Source organism: Acanthaster planci, linkage group LG15 (assembly GCF_054643075.1).
Source record: "Acanthaster planci isolate LZ-2023a linkage group LG15, COTS_SCS, whole genome shotgun sequence".
In the NCBI taxonomy this organism is placed as follows: Eukaryota; Metazoa; Echinodermata; class Asteroidea; order Valvatida; family Acanthasteridae; genus Acanthaster; species Acanthaster planci.
The window spans coordinates 5844848-5859163 of record NC_141791.1 but is presented as its reverse complement, the minus strand read 5'-3'; the positions used below and the strand labels follow the sequence as shown (position 1 = coordinate 5859163).

Genomic DNA, 14316 nt, shown 5'->3' with positions numbered 1-14316 from the left:
TTAGACGCGAAGAGGAGTTGTTTCACGTACGAACTGTGTTTATCTAGTTTTTAACATTTCTCTAGCTTTTGTGTAAAATACCAACTGACAGAAATTTGGCTGACAGTATACGTGCTGTAGATTGTTAGCATGTGGACAAGAAAGAGAGTAAAAGTACAGAAAGCATGCTTGATCCCTCTCCCACAAGCGTATTGATCACCGAAACTAATTCGATGGCGCACCTCGTACGTGAATGTGTACGTGTCACTTTTAATATTACGGGGACGGGCGCACGAAACTCTATATCCGCATCTAAGGATGCGTGCTCAACACTCAACGACCTGCGTACCCACACTGATATCATCAAGTCTGCGGATAAAGGTTCAACTGTGGTAATTTTGGACCAACAGCTGTACATTGATGAAGCCCATCGTCAATTTAACAATCGTTCTAACTATATCTTCTTTGATTCCTGACTCCACAGGAACATTCTCACAACGTGTAAATATGCGTTCACTTGACCAACTGTCTGAGAAAGTTCGTTAGTTTCTACGTCCCAGTGATGGTAGGACTGCTAGGTTTTACCCCCCAATATCCACAAGGCAGGCAACCCGGGAGGCCCATCGTTTCTGGAAATGGATCTCCCACTGAACACGAATCTTTGTTCATAAGCATCTTTCTCAAATCCGTCGTTCCACAGAATCCATCATATATCCAAGACACGCCAGACTTCCTACAAAAGCTGGAAAACGTCAACAACCAGATTCCCAGCACGGTCATTATTGAGACTTTTTTTATGTTTCTTCTCAATATACATGTAAAAACATTCCACACGAGGAAGGTACTCTTGCCTGCTGCTCTTAGTGCTCTACCCTTTTGGGAAGAATTCCATATACGAAGTTCACTGTAATATCGCGTAAATACTACAAAAGTATCCTACTTTGATCGCTGAATGAAGACGATTCCAATAGGCATTGAAGAGCTGAACATCATAGGACAGAAATGTGGAGTTTTGGGCACACTTTTGGAGGTACACATGGACCAGGTTTACATCGACAGGCGGCAAACTTGCTCGACTTCATATAGCATCCGGAAGGAGACCAACTGTGAAATTACCAACCTGTATTCCAAGCCCACAGGTACGCATTACCATCTTCATTCATCCAGCTGTCACTCTAGGCAATGCAAGACCGGTACAACATTCAGTCAAGCACTCAGGCTGGGAGTAGCGCATTTTGCTCAAAGGATTCAGATTTCTCTGGTCATACAAACACAGGAACAGAAGAGGCATTTGATTGCAAGGGGCCAAGCTCAATGCTCCATTAACAGGGCCTGCTCCGTCCCCCGAAGTCTTACTGTCAAGGAAAAGATCCCAGTGAAGACTCTGAAGAGACCATCCTCAAGCTTCCCTGGTCACCACTTTTACTGTCCCCCCCCCCCCTGTAAAATAACTAATGAAAATCATCAAGTTCTCCGCATTTCAGACTGCCTATAGTCAGTACCGTCTCAGACACCTTGCGTCTGGCCTACAAGCATCCCCGCAATCTACGGGACCTGATCATTCAGGCAGATGTCCCCTCTTTGGATACACTCCCCCCCAGCATGGTACCTTAAAGTAAAACTATAACAGATGAGTTATTTGCCAGAAACATGTCCTGCAATCAGACACATTCTGTGAATACACTGCTGGTACCACCCACAAAACCAAAGGCATCATAACTTCCAGCTCTTCCTATTATCTCTTGGAGGGTGTGCAGTATTTTGTTCAGTGTTTTGGAAAGACTAAAAGAACACTCTCAACAAGTGTTTCTATGGCCACGGATCCACAGTCAACACCAAGCGACTAGATCATCACTCCAACTAAACATTCCTAACCATTCCATTTCTTATATGGTCTAAAGATGCCGTTCCCTTCATTGGGGGTGAAGCTGTGGATTAAACGCCTCCGGACCGTACAACCGCGGTGACCTGAACATCCAAGAAGGAAAGTACCACTTAATACTCCTGTCCTCTCCCTTACCTTTGTTTTTTAAGCTAATCCACCCCTCTTGGTGTCCGCCACTTTCCATTGTGATTTTGTCTAACCCCACACCCCTTTGCTCATTACCCACGTCTTTAACGTAGTCCCCTTTTACTTGGCCCTTCATCCAGCCACCAGCTTTCTAACCCCTTTTCTCCTGGACTTTGAATTATTAATTGATGCCTTGCTTGTTTGCCTCTGTCAGTTTTTCATTTTGCCTTCGAGAAAGATTCTACTATAGGAACGAAACGTTAGGGCCTCGTACTTTTTTGATATGAAATACGTTTTGTGTTAATTCAATATGTTGCTCTCCTCACTCTCCATCCCATTTCTTGTCATGGTTTGTATAAAAACAGTCGAGTGGCTGATTATTTCATGTACCTATCGTGAGTGGAAATCAAGCTGTATTAAACGATGTCTATCCCGATGTGCGAATTAATGGAGCGACAGAAGCAATAACGTACGTAACTTCAACTTTACAGGTGAACATGTATAGCGATAAGTTGCTTAAAACCAGTGCGCGTCATTGATGGGTAAGAGTTACCCGGGTCCGAGGGTGAGGCCCCAGGGCCCATTCTCAGTGTGATCTTACTACGAAAGACGGATACCTTTGGCATTGTCCTTTACATAACGTGTCATTCAGTGTTTCTCTGATGTCTACTGGCTGTCTGTGCAGCCAGCAGAGCTACGGCACTGTCGTGAAATGTCTTCAATTCATTGCTAAGTCGACTTCCTCGTCTCACCACATTTAGCTCAGTAGTATTGAAGCTAGGGCCCGTTCATCAGCCGTTGACGACAACCGAGCAATCTTGTGACGGTCGTCCCTCCGGTACATGCATACATGGAGCGTCATGTCATTTCAACGATCCGACACGCATTGCTCCGGTCGAGGTAACCACTTATTTGCTGAAACTACACTGTGGGATCCATATGCCAAACTATTGCCTCCAGTGGTAAGCTCCACCATCTTTTAGTCCCTGATGTAATTGTATACATTTAGTGATAACCAAGCTGGATTGATGATCAGGCCTAGAAGATGAAAAATAGGCAGTGCATGTAGCATGGACATGCACGTGCCAAGGCTTGGAGTATTGTTCGCACATCAAGCTTAGGCCTATATCTTTTTTTCTTGTACACAAAGAACGCTTTAGGCTTGTGCGCTTTAAAGACGTTTAAAATTCCAATTGATACGTTTCTTGTTTGGTAAGAATCTCATCTCTTGCTTTGTCATTTAAACTCTTGCAGAGGAATAGTTCATGTACTTAAAGTTGAAACAAAAAACATAACGTTAAATATGAAACAAAACATTCCCTGTTGAAAGTATGGTGGTTGAAGTAATGCATAGAATAAGTTTATTTAACAAAACTCGACAAGGGCTCACTACATTCCCTCTGCTCTGATGAGTGTTGTGATTATGAACTACAGTTACATCGGCTAAGGCCGGTTCATGTTACAGGCGAATGTGAAAGCAAAACAACTGTGACGTCACGAAAAATTTACAGCAAACAATCGTTCGAATCGAAATGTATGTAGGCCTAACTTCTGCGAATTCGCAGCGCCATATTTGTGATCTGCCCTGGCTGCCAGTGAGTTTGTGTGGATTTCCGTGCATTAAAGTGCGGGCTACAGATTTCCGTTTGTGTTTGCTGTCGCATGAAATGTACTGTGCAAATATAAGCGCATGATAACGACAAGGCTGTTTGTACTTTGCAATTAATATAATTCGTCTTAGTTGTCGATTTGAAAAAAAGGAGCATCGATAATTATTATAATGATAGTTCTGATTTAAGCCAAATGAATTTCGGAACATTTTGGACTGCACCAAGTATTACTAACGTGCGGATTCGCACACTTTCTAGGGGTAAGGTTCACCCGTGTGCTGTGTTACGGGAAACTCCTGTTTTAAAAAAAGTGCAGTTTGATCCGCTGTTTGTCCGGGTAAAGCGGTATTAATTAAAGTGTGTTTGATGTAATAAACACACGGCAGTGTCTAGTTGCATGAATTTGGCATCAGCAAAATGGCGGCAGATGATACATAACATATATCGGCTTCCGTATAATTGTGTTGGCGCATGCGTTGATTTTCAGCCGTTGCCAAGAGTAGTAATCATATTTGAAAGAGTGTTATTCTTTTGAAGTGATTTTTAACTGTTATTCGAGTGTAACTGTTATTCGAGTGGTTTCCAGTCTTTTGCGAGTGGTTTTCTCCTTTTCACATTTAGAAAGTCTAGGCCTATTAGGGGGCCTAGTTTTATTTGTTTTAAGTTTACAGTATAGACTCGAAGTGTCGCTGCGTCCGTCTTCGTGTTATGCTGGAGTCATATACAGTTATCAATATGCTTTCATCATAATTTTTCATGAACCAGTTTATGGAAAGTCAATTAGCCGGCAAGGTTTGCGCAAATCCTGATTGACTGAGAGGAAAAGACAGGTAAATTGAGCACGGCATACGCAGATCGCTGCCAAGAAAGCTCACGTTACTTGTGACTGTTTGTGCGAACAGACCTGTGTTTTTTCTCTACAGCCATTCAGGCGACCAGTTGATGGCATACAGCATAATCTCACATGAATTCTACCACGCTCTTTGCAGACGTCTCTTAGCTAGAAGTCCTGACTTGTAACAAAATCACAATTATAGATTGTGTACATGTGAGTGTTGTATATTAGGAGTTATAGCGTGAAGAACAGCTCATAAAAAACAGAGAATTTCTAGGAAATGTTTCATAGTCGGGAGTACGGTTTATCATTCAGCCTCGTTGGCTGTTAGTTTTTAGCCTACTGGGAATTGGGATTGTAATTGTTTCACGGTTGATTGATAGTGGCGGGTCGTTAAAGCTTTTCGTCTTGTCACAGGCACTTAATTCGGAAATAATTGAGAGTATCGTGGCTCTATATCGTTCCACAATTCCCGTTGCCAATAGGTCTGCTCTTTTGACGTTACAGTCGTGTTTTTCCTACAAGTAGCTGCAAAAACTGTGGCTTGCCGTCGGCTCACAAGCATAAAAGAATAATTCGCAGTGTTAAAACTCCACGCAGCTGTCAGAACTCCAGATAATACACTAAATGGAAATATAACCCTCTGTCAAATTAATGTAGGGGACAAAATGTCAATTTTGAGGTAAAATCGAAAACCAAACGAAAGGTGATGTTTCTGGTTTATTTTCATGGTACAGTAGTTGGCAAGCCTCCAAAGTTTTGTTGTAAAGTGCTATGAAGACGGGCAACCGTCACCCAATGTTGGATTGGCACGACAACCACACTTGGCACATTCAGTGACAAACATGCCACAATGAGAACAGAATTCCTAGGAATCGTACATGAAGATAGCCCAGCCTTCATGGTATAATTTACAATGTACAACGTAAGGATTGCTTACCAAACGCTAAACCACAGCAAGGGTGGGGAAACCGTGTGGTCACGTGGTACTTGTAACTCTTTCGATCAGTTCCTATTCCTTTTGTCACAATATAGTCGTCAATTCTACACGTCGTTTGATAAGACAGACAAAACAGATAAGACAGATGAGACAGACAAGGCAGCAAATGCTGCGGCAGACCTAAAGTCGCGCAACCAGAGTACGTAGCTCGGAACTTCCAAATCGTTACATTTGAGGTATTTCGATCAAACCGGCTCTCTAATTTAATTTCCTTATGCCTTCATCCGTGTAACCTATTGCCATTCTTCATCGATCACAAGCAGTCATAGACTTACAACATCAGCAATTGTGTATTATAATGTATTGGTCTGCATGGAGTTAATGATAACAAGCATATGGTGTCGTCGCGCACACGAACATTGCCAGGGTCATTGGCCTGTGCCTGGGCATGGACTGAAGAGTTGCAGGAAATGAATCCATAATTTTGAAAGAAATACTAACCAAAAATACGAGTGATCTGATCATGTGATGGGCTGTGCCTCATGCTGTGTCCGTGTTTTGAGCGGAGTTGATTTACAATCCAGGAAATACGAACGAAATATAGCTGACGATACAGGGCGCGGCCTCATATAAAATCGCTTGGCGTGTATTAAATTCACTTTTCAAATTCACCTACAGAAGGGTCTAGAATCGAAACATTGGAGAGGCGGGAGCAAAGCTATGTACAGTCTTCGTGCTTGTCCGTATACCAGATTTGCCTTTAATAGCAAGGAAAAGTAGCCTAATTTAAATCGAGTGTCGTTAACTCAGGTTGACGACATTGGATAGCGTTTCCAGGAGCGGCTGATCGACTTCTGAGAGGAGCGAACTCTCAATCTTTAAACACGTACTATACGTTGGAAATCTGCCAAGACAATGAAGGTGAGTTTCAACCCTAAATATGGGCAACTTATAGCCATATTTTAACGATGAATCGTGCATTGGATTTTATTTTCCAGCCTACCAGCATGAAGTTGCTATGTAACCCCCGAATTAATCTTGTGTTGGGTCTATCAAATGATATGAATTATTGGTGCCAACGAAAAAAAAACGGAACTTTTAATTCCAGAGGTAAATGGATTGGCCGACGTTTTTACCCATCCGTGATCACAGGAAATGTCTTGAACTCATCGGTAATACCTTGATTTGCTGCAGGAGGGATATTGCTTTGGTGGGAGGGGGATTTACCGCCTTTCAAACTTAGCTATCTAAGAGCTGTAAGATGCCCTTTAGCTCCATGTATGGGTAGATTGCTGAAGACTTGGGTATATTTTACCCGCTGATATCAGATCTAACTGGTGAAAATGCTACAGTGATATATCAGATGAGGGCTCAAGGACATTACGCAAGTAGTCTGAAGTGATAAAGTGTGAACTCGACCTTCCCAGGGTCATGTTTGTGGTGGTGGGTACCAGCAAATCACATTCATATAGATTATTGCACATGCGTGAATCAGGTGGATGTCGCGACAGAATAAGGGCCAATGGACGTGACACAAGAGTATGATGAAAACCGGTGAATGGATAACCTGATTGCACGCCTTGGGTACAGACGTCTGCTTGTCTGAAATGACTTGATTACAAAACGAGCGTCGGGACAATAATTATGCGATAGACACCAAACAGACGGTTTTCAATGCTTTCATGTACGTGGCATTTACTTCCTCGAAGCATATCGAGCAAATAATACTTCAGTACAATGTGGACTGAAGTCCTCAGAGGCAGTTCAGCTGAAGGTAATACGTCTAACCAGAAACGATATGCCTCTAGTAGCCTTTCTGTTTCCTGAAAGTTCTTTATAATTAATATTCAACCAGTGATTTTTATAGTTCTGCGTGGACGATGAAGCCGTCAGTTATTTGCTTATATCGATTACCCGATTTTAAACTTCGAGGATCGACACTTCCAATATTAGGTCATACATAGGATATAGTATAGCTGTGTTATGCTTATTTTAGATGCCGGCCGACGGCTGTTTGGTACATTTTGATGTGGGTGTAAATCCCAGGGCGATTATCGCCCACACTTTTTGAACATGGGACATGCTATTAAACCTTCTCTTTCCCCTACTTTTTGTAGTGAGGAAAAAATCAAGGCGTGTTGCGAAGAAGTTTTCAGACTTCCCAGCATCCAAAATATACCGGTATTCAACAGCACTTGAAAAGGGAGAACAGTGAAAACATGCCCTTTCTATTAAAGGTTTTTCAGGACTGTAGAGACGCCTTTCAATAACGCGCGTCAACACTTGCGCCAAGCTTATGGATGAGTATCCGTCAAAATTGTTCCTGGGGCCATTTTGATGGCCGAATGCAACGCACACGTATTATGTTAATAGAGTCAATTTTTTGTCCGTGAAAGTGACACGCGCGAACGCATCGTGTTCGCAATGCACCCAAAAAACAAACATTATGGAAAGGCGCCTAAATGCATGTTACAGGTGAATGTCACTATGTATCACGAACATCGCCTTCAGTCAGTCCCGGCCCCCCCCCTCGCTTTTCAAATTTCCATTGCCGGGTGTTTCGTTCCCCCATCCCCCAATCGCCCAACCCCCCAGTTCTCGGCACAAATTTATGCATTGAATAATTTGGCATTGAATCTCTCGCAATTTTGGGCCAGCCTGTATAGTTTACAGGGTCTACTTTTCGTGATCTCATGGGTGCTGGTTTCAGGTTCCTGTGGCTTCCCTGCATAGGACTATCACTAAACGCATTCGATACGTGAAATCAATTGGGCGCGTTATATCCGAGAAGAGGACAGACTTGTGGATAGTGCCCTGGAAAAAAACAAACCAACTAGAACACGGTTCGGGTAACCAGTGCGTAAGTTAATTTCTGCTTTGAAGGAGAACCATTACGGCCTGCCATTTTTTTATTGGTGGAAGTCGTCGCGTGTTACCTAACGGAATTGTCCTATATTACTCAACCTCTTTCTTTTCGTTTCGTTTTCAGGATCGTTTTTACATAGTCACACGGTCAGAAACCGAGCATGCCCAAGTTCGAATATAGTTCTACACAAGGTTGAGTGCGCAACTCTCATCCCGGTCATCTGCAGGGGCGCGATTAATAACTCTTTATAAAACATGTATTCCGTACTGAAGCATCAACGCTAAAGATTATACACGGAATACCAATATCATAATCCGTATTGCACTTTTATTGAACGTGGCCCAGAAGTACGGCGACTGAATTATGACACATCTGGCCAACAACACAACACGGCCACCATGGACGTCTTACACCAACGTCACAGAGGACCTTGGCGTGAACTCCGCTAACAGTCTGTCCAATACCATTCAGACGTACTGCATTTTGTCTAGCGGGTTTCTTCTGAACTTGATTGCAGCCTTCACATGGACCAGGCCTGGCTGCTTGCCTCGTCAGCGTACGTGCCCGACCATCATCAGGGCAGCCTTGGTGTGGGTGGACCTTCTCTCAATCACCGGCTATATCATCCGTGGAGGGCTCACGCCGGCCCTGAAAAGCTTCAACTACAACTTGTTCTGTGACATCTTTGGCTTCACGAATACCATGTTCTCGCTGACGTCCGGGATGATCGCGGGAGTTATGTCTGTGGATCGCTTCGCGGCACTCTCGACACCTTTTAAGTACAAATCCCGTTTCACGCCGAGACGGATAACACTCGCAATCCTGCTGGCGGTAGTCCTCTCCGCCCTGGTGGGATCGCTTCCGTTTCTTGGTATCGGATCCTATCGTCCCATCGACCACTTCCACGGCACGACGGTGTGCAAGCTCAACTGGTTCCCGAACGAGCGGCCGCTCTTTTTGCTGCACTTCGCACTATACCAGGTGGTTGGTTGGTTCCTCGTGGTCGTCGTGGTGCTAAGCAATGTCGGGGTGATTCGGACCTTGCTGAACATGAGGAGACACGTGGCCGCAGCTGGCACCCAGCCCCCTAACATTGACAGGAAACGGGAAGTGCGTTTTGTGAGGACTATGATGCTGATCACGCTGTTTTTCGGCTTCTGTTGGGTGCCATGGATGGTAAGACCATTCTAAATCCCCTGTGGTCCCTATCTAAACAGAACATACCAAAGACAGAGGTTGATCTTTTGACGTGTGGAAACTAACAGTGATGCTATCAGTTGGACAGACAGTTAAGAATCCATTGAAACATTTCAATCACTGGCCTTTCTTACAAATATTTGCTCCATCCTAGGGGAAGTAAATGGGGTTTGTCGATCGTTCTGAGCGGGGGTGGACTAATTAGAGAAACAGGGGTCGTTCCCAAGCCATTGCTCCCCGTAGCTGCTGTACTGTTCGCCATTCTCCCAAAACGTTTAAGGTTTCAAGGTCTAACTTTGTTATGATTCTGGGAGTGCACAGTTTTAAGTTCATTGACATTCATTAAAATTAATCTTTGGCCCATTTTGTTCTTGCTTTGTGCACGTGCACACTGATCCCTGCAGATCACAACCATCCTGACCAAAGTGGGATCGAAGACGACGCTGGAAGGGGACCTGTTCGTCACTCGGCTCCTCTTGGCCAACAGCGCGTTCGACCCACTCATCTTCATGGTCACCAGCGAAGTGTTCTGCTCGCGACTCCGCGACAAGGCTGGGCAGGCATTGCGGCGACTATGCCGCGGGAAGGGACCCGACAGCCCACCCCAGCTGAATGCTTCATTTGGCAGCGTGGACTCTGATGCCAACACAGGCCCCCCGGCAGGTGAGGGCGAATCTATCATTGTTCCTTTCTTGGTAGTATGCAAAATAATTATTTTCAAGTTTCCCGATATTAAATACTGAGCTTATCGTTCCGGAACAGTAATGGCACGCATTTTGATGCAGCAGGGAGATTCTTGTCTGCCTTGGTGGCGTTTGGGAGAAAACAATAAATTTGTGTAGGAATTCAATCCACCTGTCAACTGTCAGATTAAAAGAGGGTTCGGAATATAAAATGTGTTAAAACCAAATCACATTAGATACGTTAAAATAGTCTTTTTTACAAATACAGCAAACACGTCCTGTGCACAAATTCACCAATTCCGTTTTGTGAGCTAAAACAGACGACCAAAGTACATGTGTTCGAAGGAAAACTGAATGGAATGCTTGATCAAATACTGATCGAGATTGCAATTTGGAGGTATCTTCAAAACTGATTCGGCATCAAGATGGTCTGTATCTACATCTGTCTCCCATTGTTGTCATTGTTTAGCACTTTTTACAGCCAAACGTACAAATGTCTCCGAAGTAGTCGTTGTGGATCTGTGACAGCTCAGAGCATTTGTTGTAAGTTGTTGGGAAAAGCAGGGTGATACATTTTGACAATAGTGATGGTTTAAATTTTGCGGAAGATGTTTGGGCTCTGCAAAGAAAGAGTTGTATGAGTTGGGGGCATGAATGGGAACGTTTGGAATTTTCCAATATATTAATGTGGAAGAGGAATCCCAGTAACATGAGGAACATTGATTCCTATACCTGCTTCTGTTTTGTTTTTGCTTTGTAGGCGTTGGCGAGACTCGCGTGACCACGACGTTGAGTTTGCCAAGCCTTAGCCAGACGCTTGGACCTATCATCACAGTGACGGAGGCACCAACCATGGCCGACGATCAACCAGAACGCGATGCGTCAACCTCGCTGGAGAAGCTGGTAGAAGGAAGCGCTGAGGAAATAGACCGGGGAGGGGCTGCTTTTACGTGTTGATATCTTGGTCAAAGGCGTGAGAACATTAGGGATCTACCCTTGGCTCACGAAAGACTTATCTCATTTTTAAGATAAATATCGCAGCTTAGAATCCTTCAGCCGCTTTTGGAATCATGGTAGGTCACAAATTGAGACTGTGCCTTGGCCACGACTGGATTCGCGAATTTAAGAGAAGGTTTGGCGGATCGGAGCATTACAACTTTCAGCTTTGTTAATCCAATCTGTGACGCTCCGGGAAACAGTAGCTCTGGAGCCTGGACATAAATTTGGTATGGAGGGTCATCAGCTTTTGCAATTAGTGTCTTGAGTACTGAGGAAAGTGGGGCAAGGGACCGTACCCTGTCTCCATGTAGCAAATAGCCAATTGCTTTGCATATACCAAGGTTTTAGCCAAACATTATCATAAGTTACTACATTTTCCAAGAATAATTATTTGCGGTCCATCACATATTCATTACATGTGTGTATAGGCATGGTGAACCACTGACGGATATAAAATGCATTATGTATATACGTCACACATAAAGATACATATATTGAAAAGCAAAATTCTATAAAGACGGAGTTAATGTCCAGCGCCGAATTGTGGACAATGCTGATTCCCCGCTTTCTGACAAGATATCATCGTAGCTGGCTTGCTATTTTGAATAAAAGGATTTTACAAATTCGATCTCGTTGGGAGTATCTGCACTTCATCATAAGTATATCCTACTGACTTAATTTACAATACGAATATCGTTTAAATGATACGACGACAAGAATAACAATCATCCCCATGGTAACGCCACTTTCATGCGTGGGTCAGAGAGAGTTGCGAAATGAGTGTCTCAACTGTTGGAGCCAAAATGGTGGATTATGCGTCAGTGCTGCTGACAATTAGCACACAATAGCTTTATGCTACACTACACGTAATGAACAGCCATTCTGGTTCCAAAATGTGAGGTTGGCACGACCCTCTCTGTATCTAGCGTGGGCGGCATAATTTTGCACATTACATTTTTATTTCACCAATCCACCTCGAGTGGGACCAAGAGGTAGCGCAATTTTCCTTCGGTCGAAAGTGCACCTTGCTGGTCCAAAAACACATTGCGGTAGCGTCGCTACAAAAAAAAAAGATCCTCCTCCAGCAGTAGTCCTCTTTTCGACTGACGAGAGGATGCTTTTGGTCTCGGCGGATGCGCACGTATCTCAGATGCAAACGCGGGTGGTTGTGTGGTACCGACATTGAGCTCCATCAGAACAGAGTGGCATTATTTACGCATCTCATAATCAGAAGAGACGCCATTGAAGCAGGATGGTACTGTAGTCGGGCTAGTATAAAGCTGCGTCCGGTGTACTTTAGTCTACGGCTTGAAATTACGCACGAGACTATGGCTGTGGCTACAGCCTCTTCCCATAGAGTTCTTGTAATTTTTACGAGTAAAATCTAAATAAAATCTGGTGCACGGAGTTACCTGATTGCACATAAACATAATTTGATTCTCCAGACTAAAGACACCGTTGCTGTACCTGGTCATTCGGGCCAAGCTTTTGCATTGCGACCACAATCTCTCGAATGGACTGGTACTTTTATGCCCTTCGTATTGAAAACAATGTATTAGTGCAAGGCGTCTTCTAAGTAACTAAGCAAAAGCTTGTCCCGAATTGCGAGGTATAGTAACAGTGTCTTAAATCAAATATTGAGAATTCAAATTGGTATATTCACGTGGCTTTAAAGAAGTCGGTGTAACAGCTTTCATACAAATTTAACTGGTCAAACCGGCCGGTCAAACAGCATCCTGTTGGTAGTGGAGCGAAATTTAGCTATATAGGTCTACATGCTACAGGAGGGTTTCTGGTAAACGCATGAAACTTGCCAAATGGGTCAAAATAGCTACGTCTTAAGGTCTGGACTTCATCGCCAAGTTGTCACTAATAGGTTGAAAAATGTAGCAGATGAAAACTGGCAGTCTATATTACACGCGAATCAGGTGTTATTATTTGCGCACAAATTCACGCTTTTAATCGTATTCCGTTATTAAAACATCCATGACAAAATGAGCGCGAAAAATTCCATAAATGTTGGAATTTGTATTTGATTGTGCAGGTGGACGACAACTCGCGTGTGATGGGGCTGAAAAGATATGCACGTATCTCTACAAACTTTGCCGTGTAAAAAAGTTGTAGAGTTAATTAATTTACCATTAATTAATTAAATGACATCTGACCACGAGTCTTATTCGGAAACCAGTCACCATTGATCGTCCCTCACGAAAGCCTGCGTCTGTGACGCTGATTAGACCGTCCAATCCACAAATCTGTTGATGAATTTGATACTACAGAAAAGTGGATTATTAACCACAAGACATATCGCATTGCTGTCTTGGAAGGTGGAAGAAAAGTGCATGTACACCCATTAGCGACAACATCCTAGATAGGCCTATTTGCTGTTTTGAAGAAGTAGGCCTGGGGAAAATTCTCACTGGAGCAGCTCATTGCCGTCTATTCAGTTCCATTCGGAAAACCGTGCAGCTTGCATTGCCGTGGCACTCTATATAATTATGGTGTTCTATTTAGGCCATGCTACGCAGCGGGGCGAATTTCTTCGCGCGGAGAGTGTAGTTTGGCAGCGTGGTAAGTGCGCATTACCAGCACACTGTCGTAGAAGTTGGTACCTTAATTTAATACTTCTACACAAACACCCCTTGCACAAGGGTTTTGTGCAGAAACCCTGTCAGACCGCAAATATCTACTCCTAACCACGTTCAATTAACTCGGCATCCACAGGGGAGTTCAGACTCAGCGACTGCTGGAACCGTAGGGTATGCTGACGGGCGACGCACGACGGGCGACGCACGACAGACGACGGGCGACGGGCGACGCACAACGGCAGATATGGAATTTAATAGAACACACTAGTACAAGTGTTTATGCATGCTCACAGTGCACATTGATTATGTCGGTGACCAGGATAGTATCAGAAGGCCGTTTCAACCTCGTCTCGTTTTAACCCTCCACTTTTCTGTCGGTTGTAAAAAACTGTAAATGCATGATGTTTCGTCATGGGTGTGGACAGTTACTGTTAAATAAACTTCATGCAGAGGGGATTTTTTGCCAACGTTTTCACCAGCTTGATTGCCCCAACCTTGTTTGTTACAACTCATCCTGTTTGTTTGCGTTTAGTTGTATTTATAAATTTACAAACCGTGATCACAGAAATTAATGAACATTATAATGCCAACTTTATTAGTTCCTTATC

General features: G+C 43.7%; 1 protein-coding gene across 3 annotated transcripts; it reads left to right on the top strand.

Annotated features, from left to right (window-relative positions):
• The first annotated feature begins 2496 nt into the window (after positions 1 to 2496).
• On the top strand, positions 2497 to 11748 carry LOC110986159 (prostaglandin E2 receptor EP2 subtype-like). 3 transcript variants are annotated; one of them, XM_022247806.2, is made up of 4 exons: positions 2497 to 2952; positions 8365 to 9417; positions 9843 to 10101; positions 10882 to 11748. In XM_022247806.2, the coding sequence occupies exons 2-4, from the start codon at positions 8605 to 8607 to the stop codon at positions 11076 to 11078; spliced, it is 1269 nt and encodes a 422-aa protein (XP_022103498.2). In that variant the 5' UTR covers positions 2497 to 2952; positions 8365 to 8604; the 3' UTR covers positions 11079 to 11748. The 3 variants fall into 3 exon arrangements, with proteins under 3 accessions (XP_022103498.2, XP_022103501.2, XP_022103499.2); XM_022247809.2 differs by lacking the exon at positions 2497 to 2952 and adding an exon at positions 4929 to 6296; XM_022247807.2 differs by lacking the exon at positions 2497 to 2952 and adding an exon at positions 6365 to 7149.
• Positions 11749 to 14316: the final 2568 nt, after the last annotated feature.

Excerpts from the sequence above, each read along its gene's own strand:
- LOC110986159 (XM_022247806.2), top strand. The coding sequence starts at position 8,605 with ATGACACATCTGGCCAACAACACAACACGGCCACCATGGACGTCTTAC. Across the intron at positions 9,418-9,842 it reads TCTGTTGGGTGCCATGGATG|ATCACAACCATCCTGACCAA; the intron begins GTAAGACCATTC and ends TGATCCCTGCAG. Across the intron at positions 10,102-10,881 it reads CAACACAGGCCCCCCGGCAG|GCGTTGGCGAGACTCGCGTG; the intron begins GTGAGGGCGAAT and ends TTTGCTTTGTAG.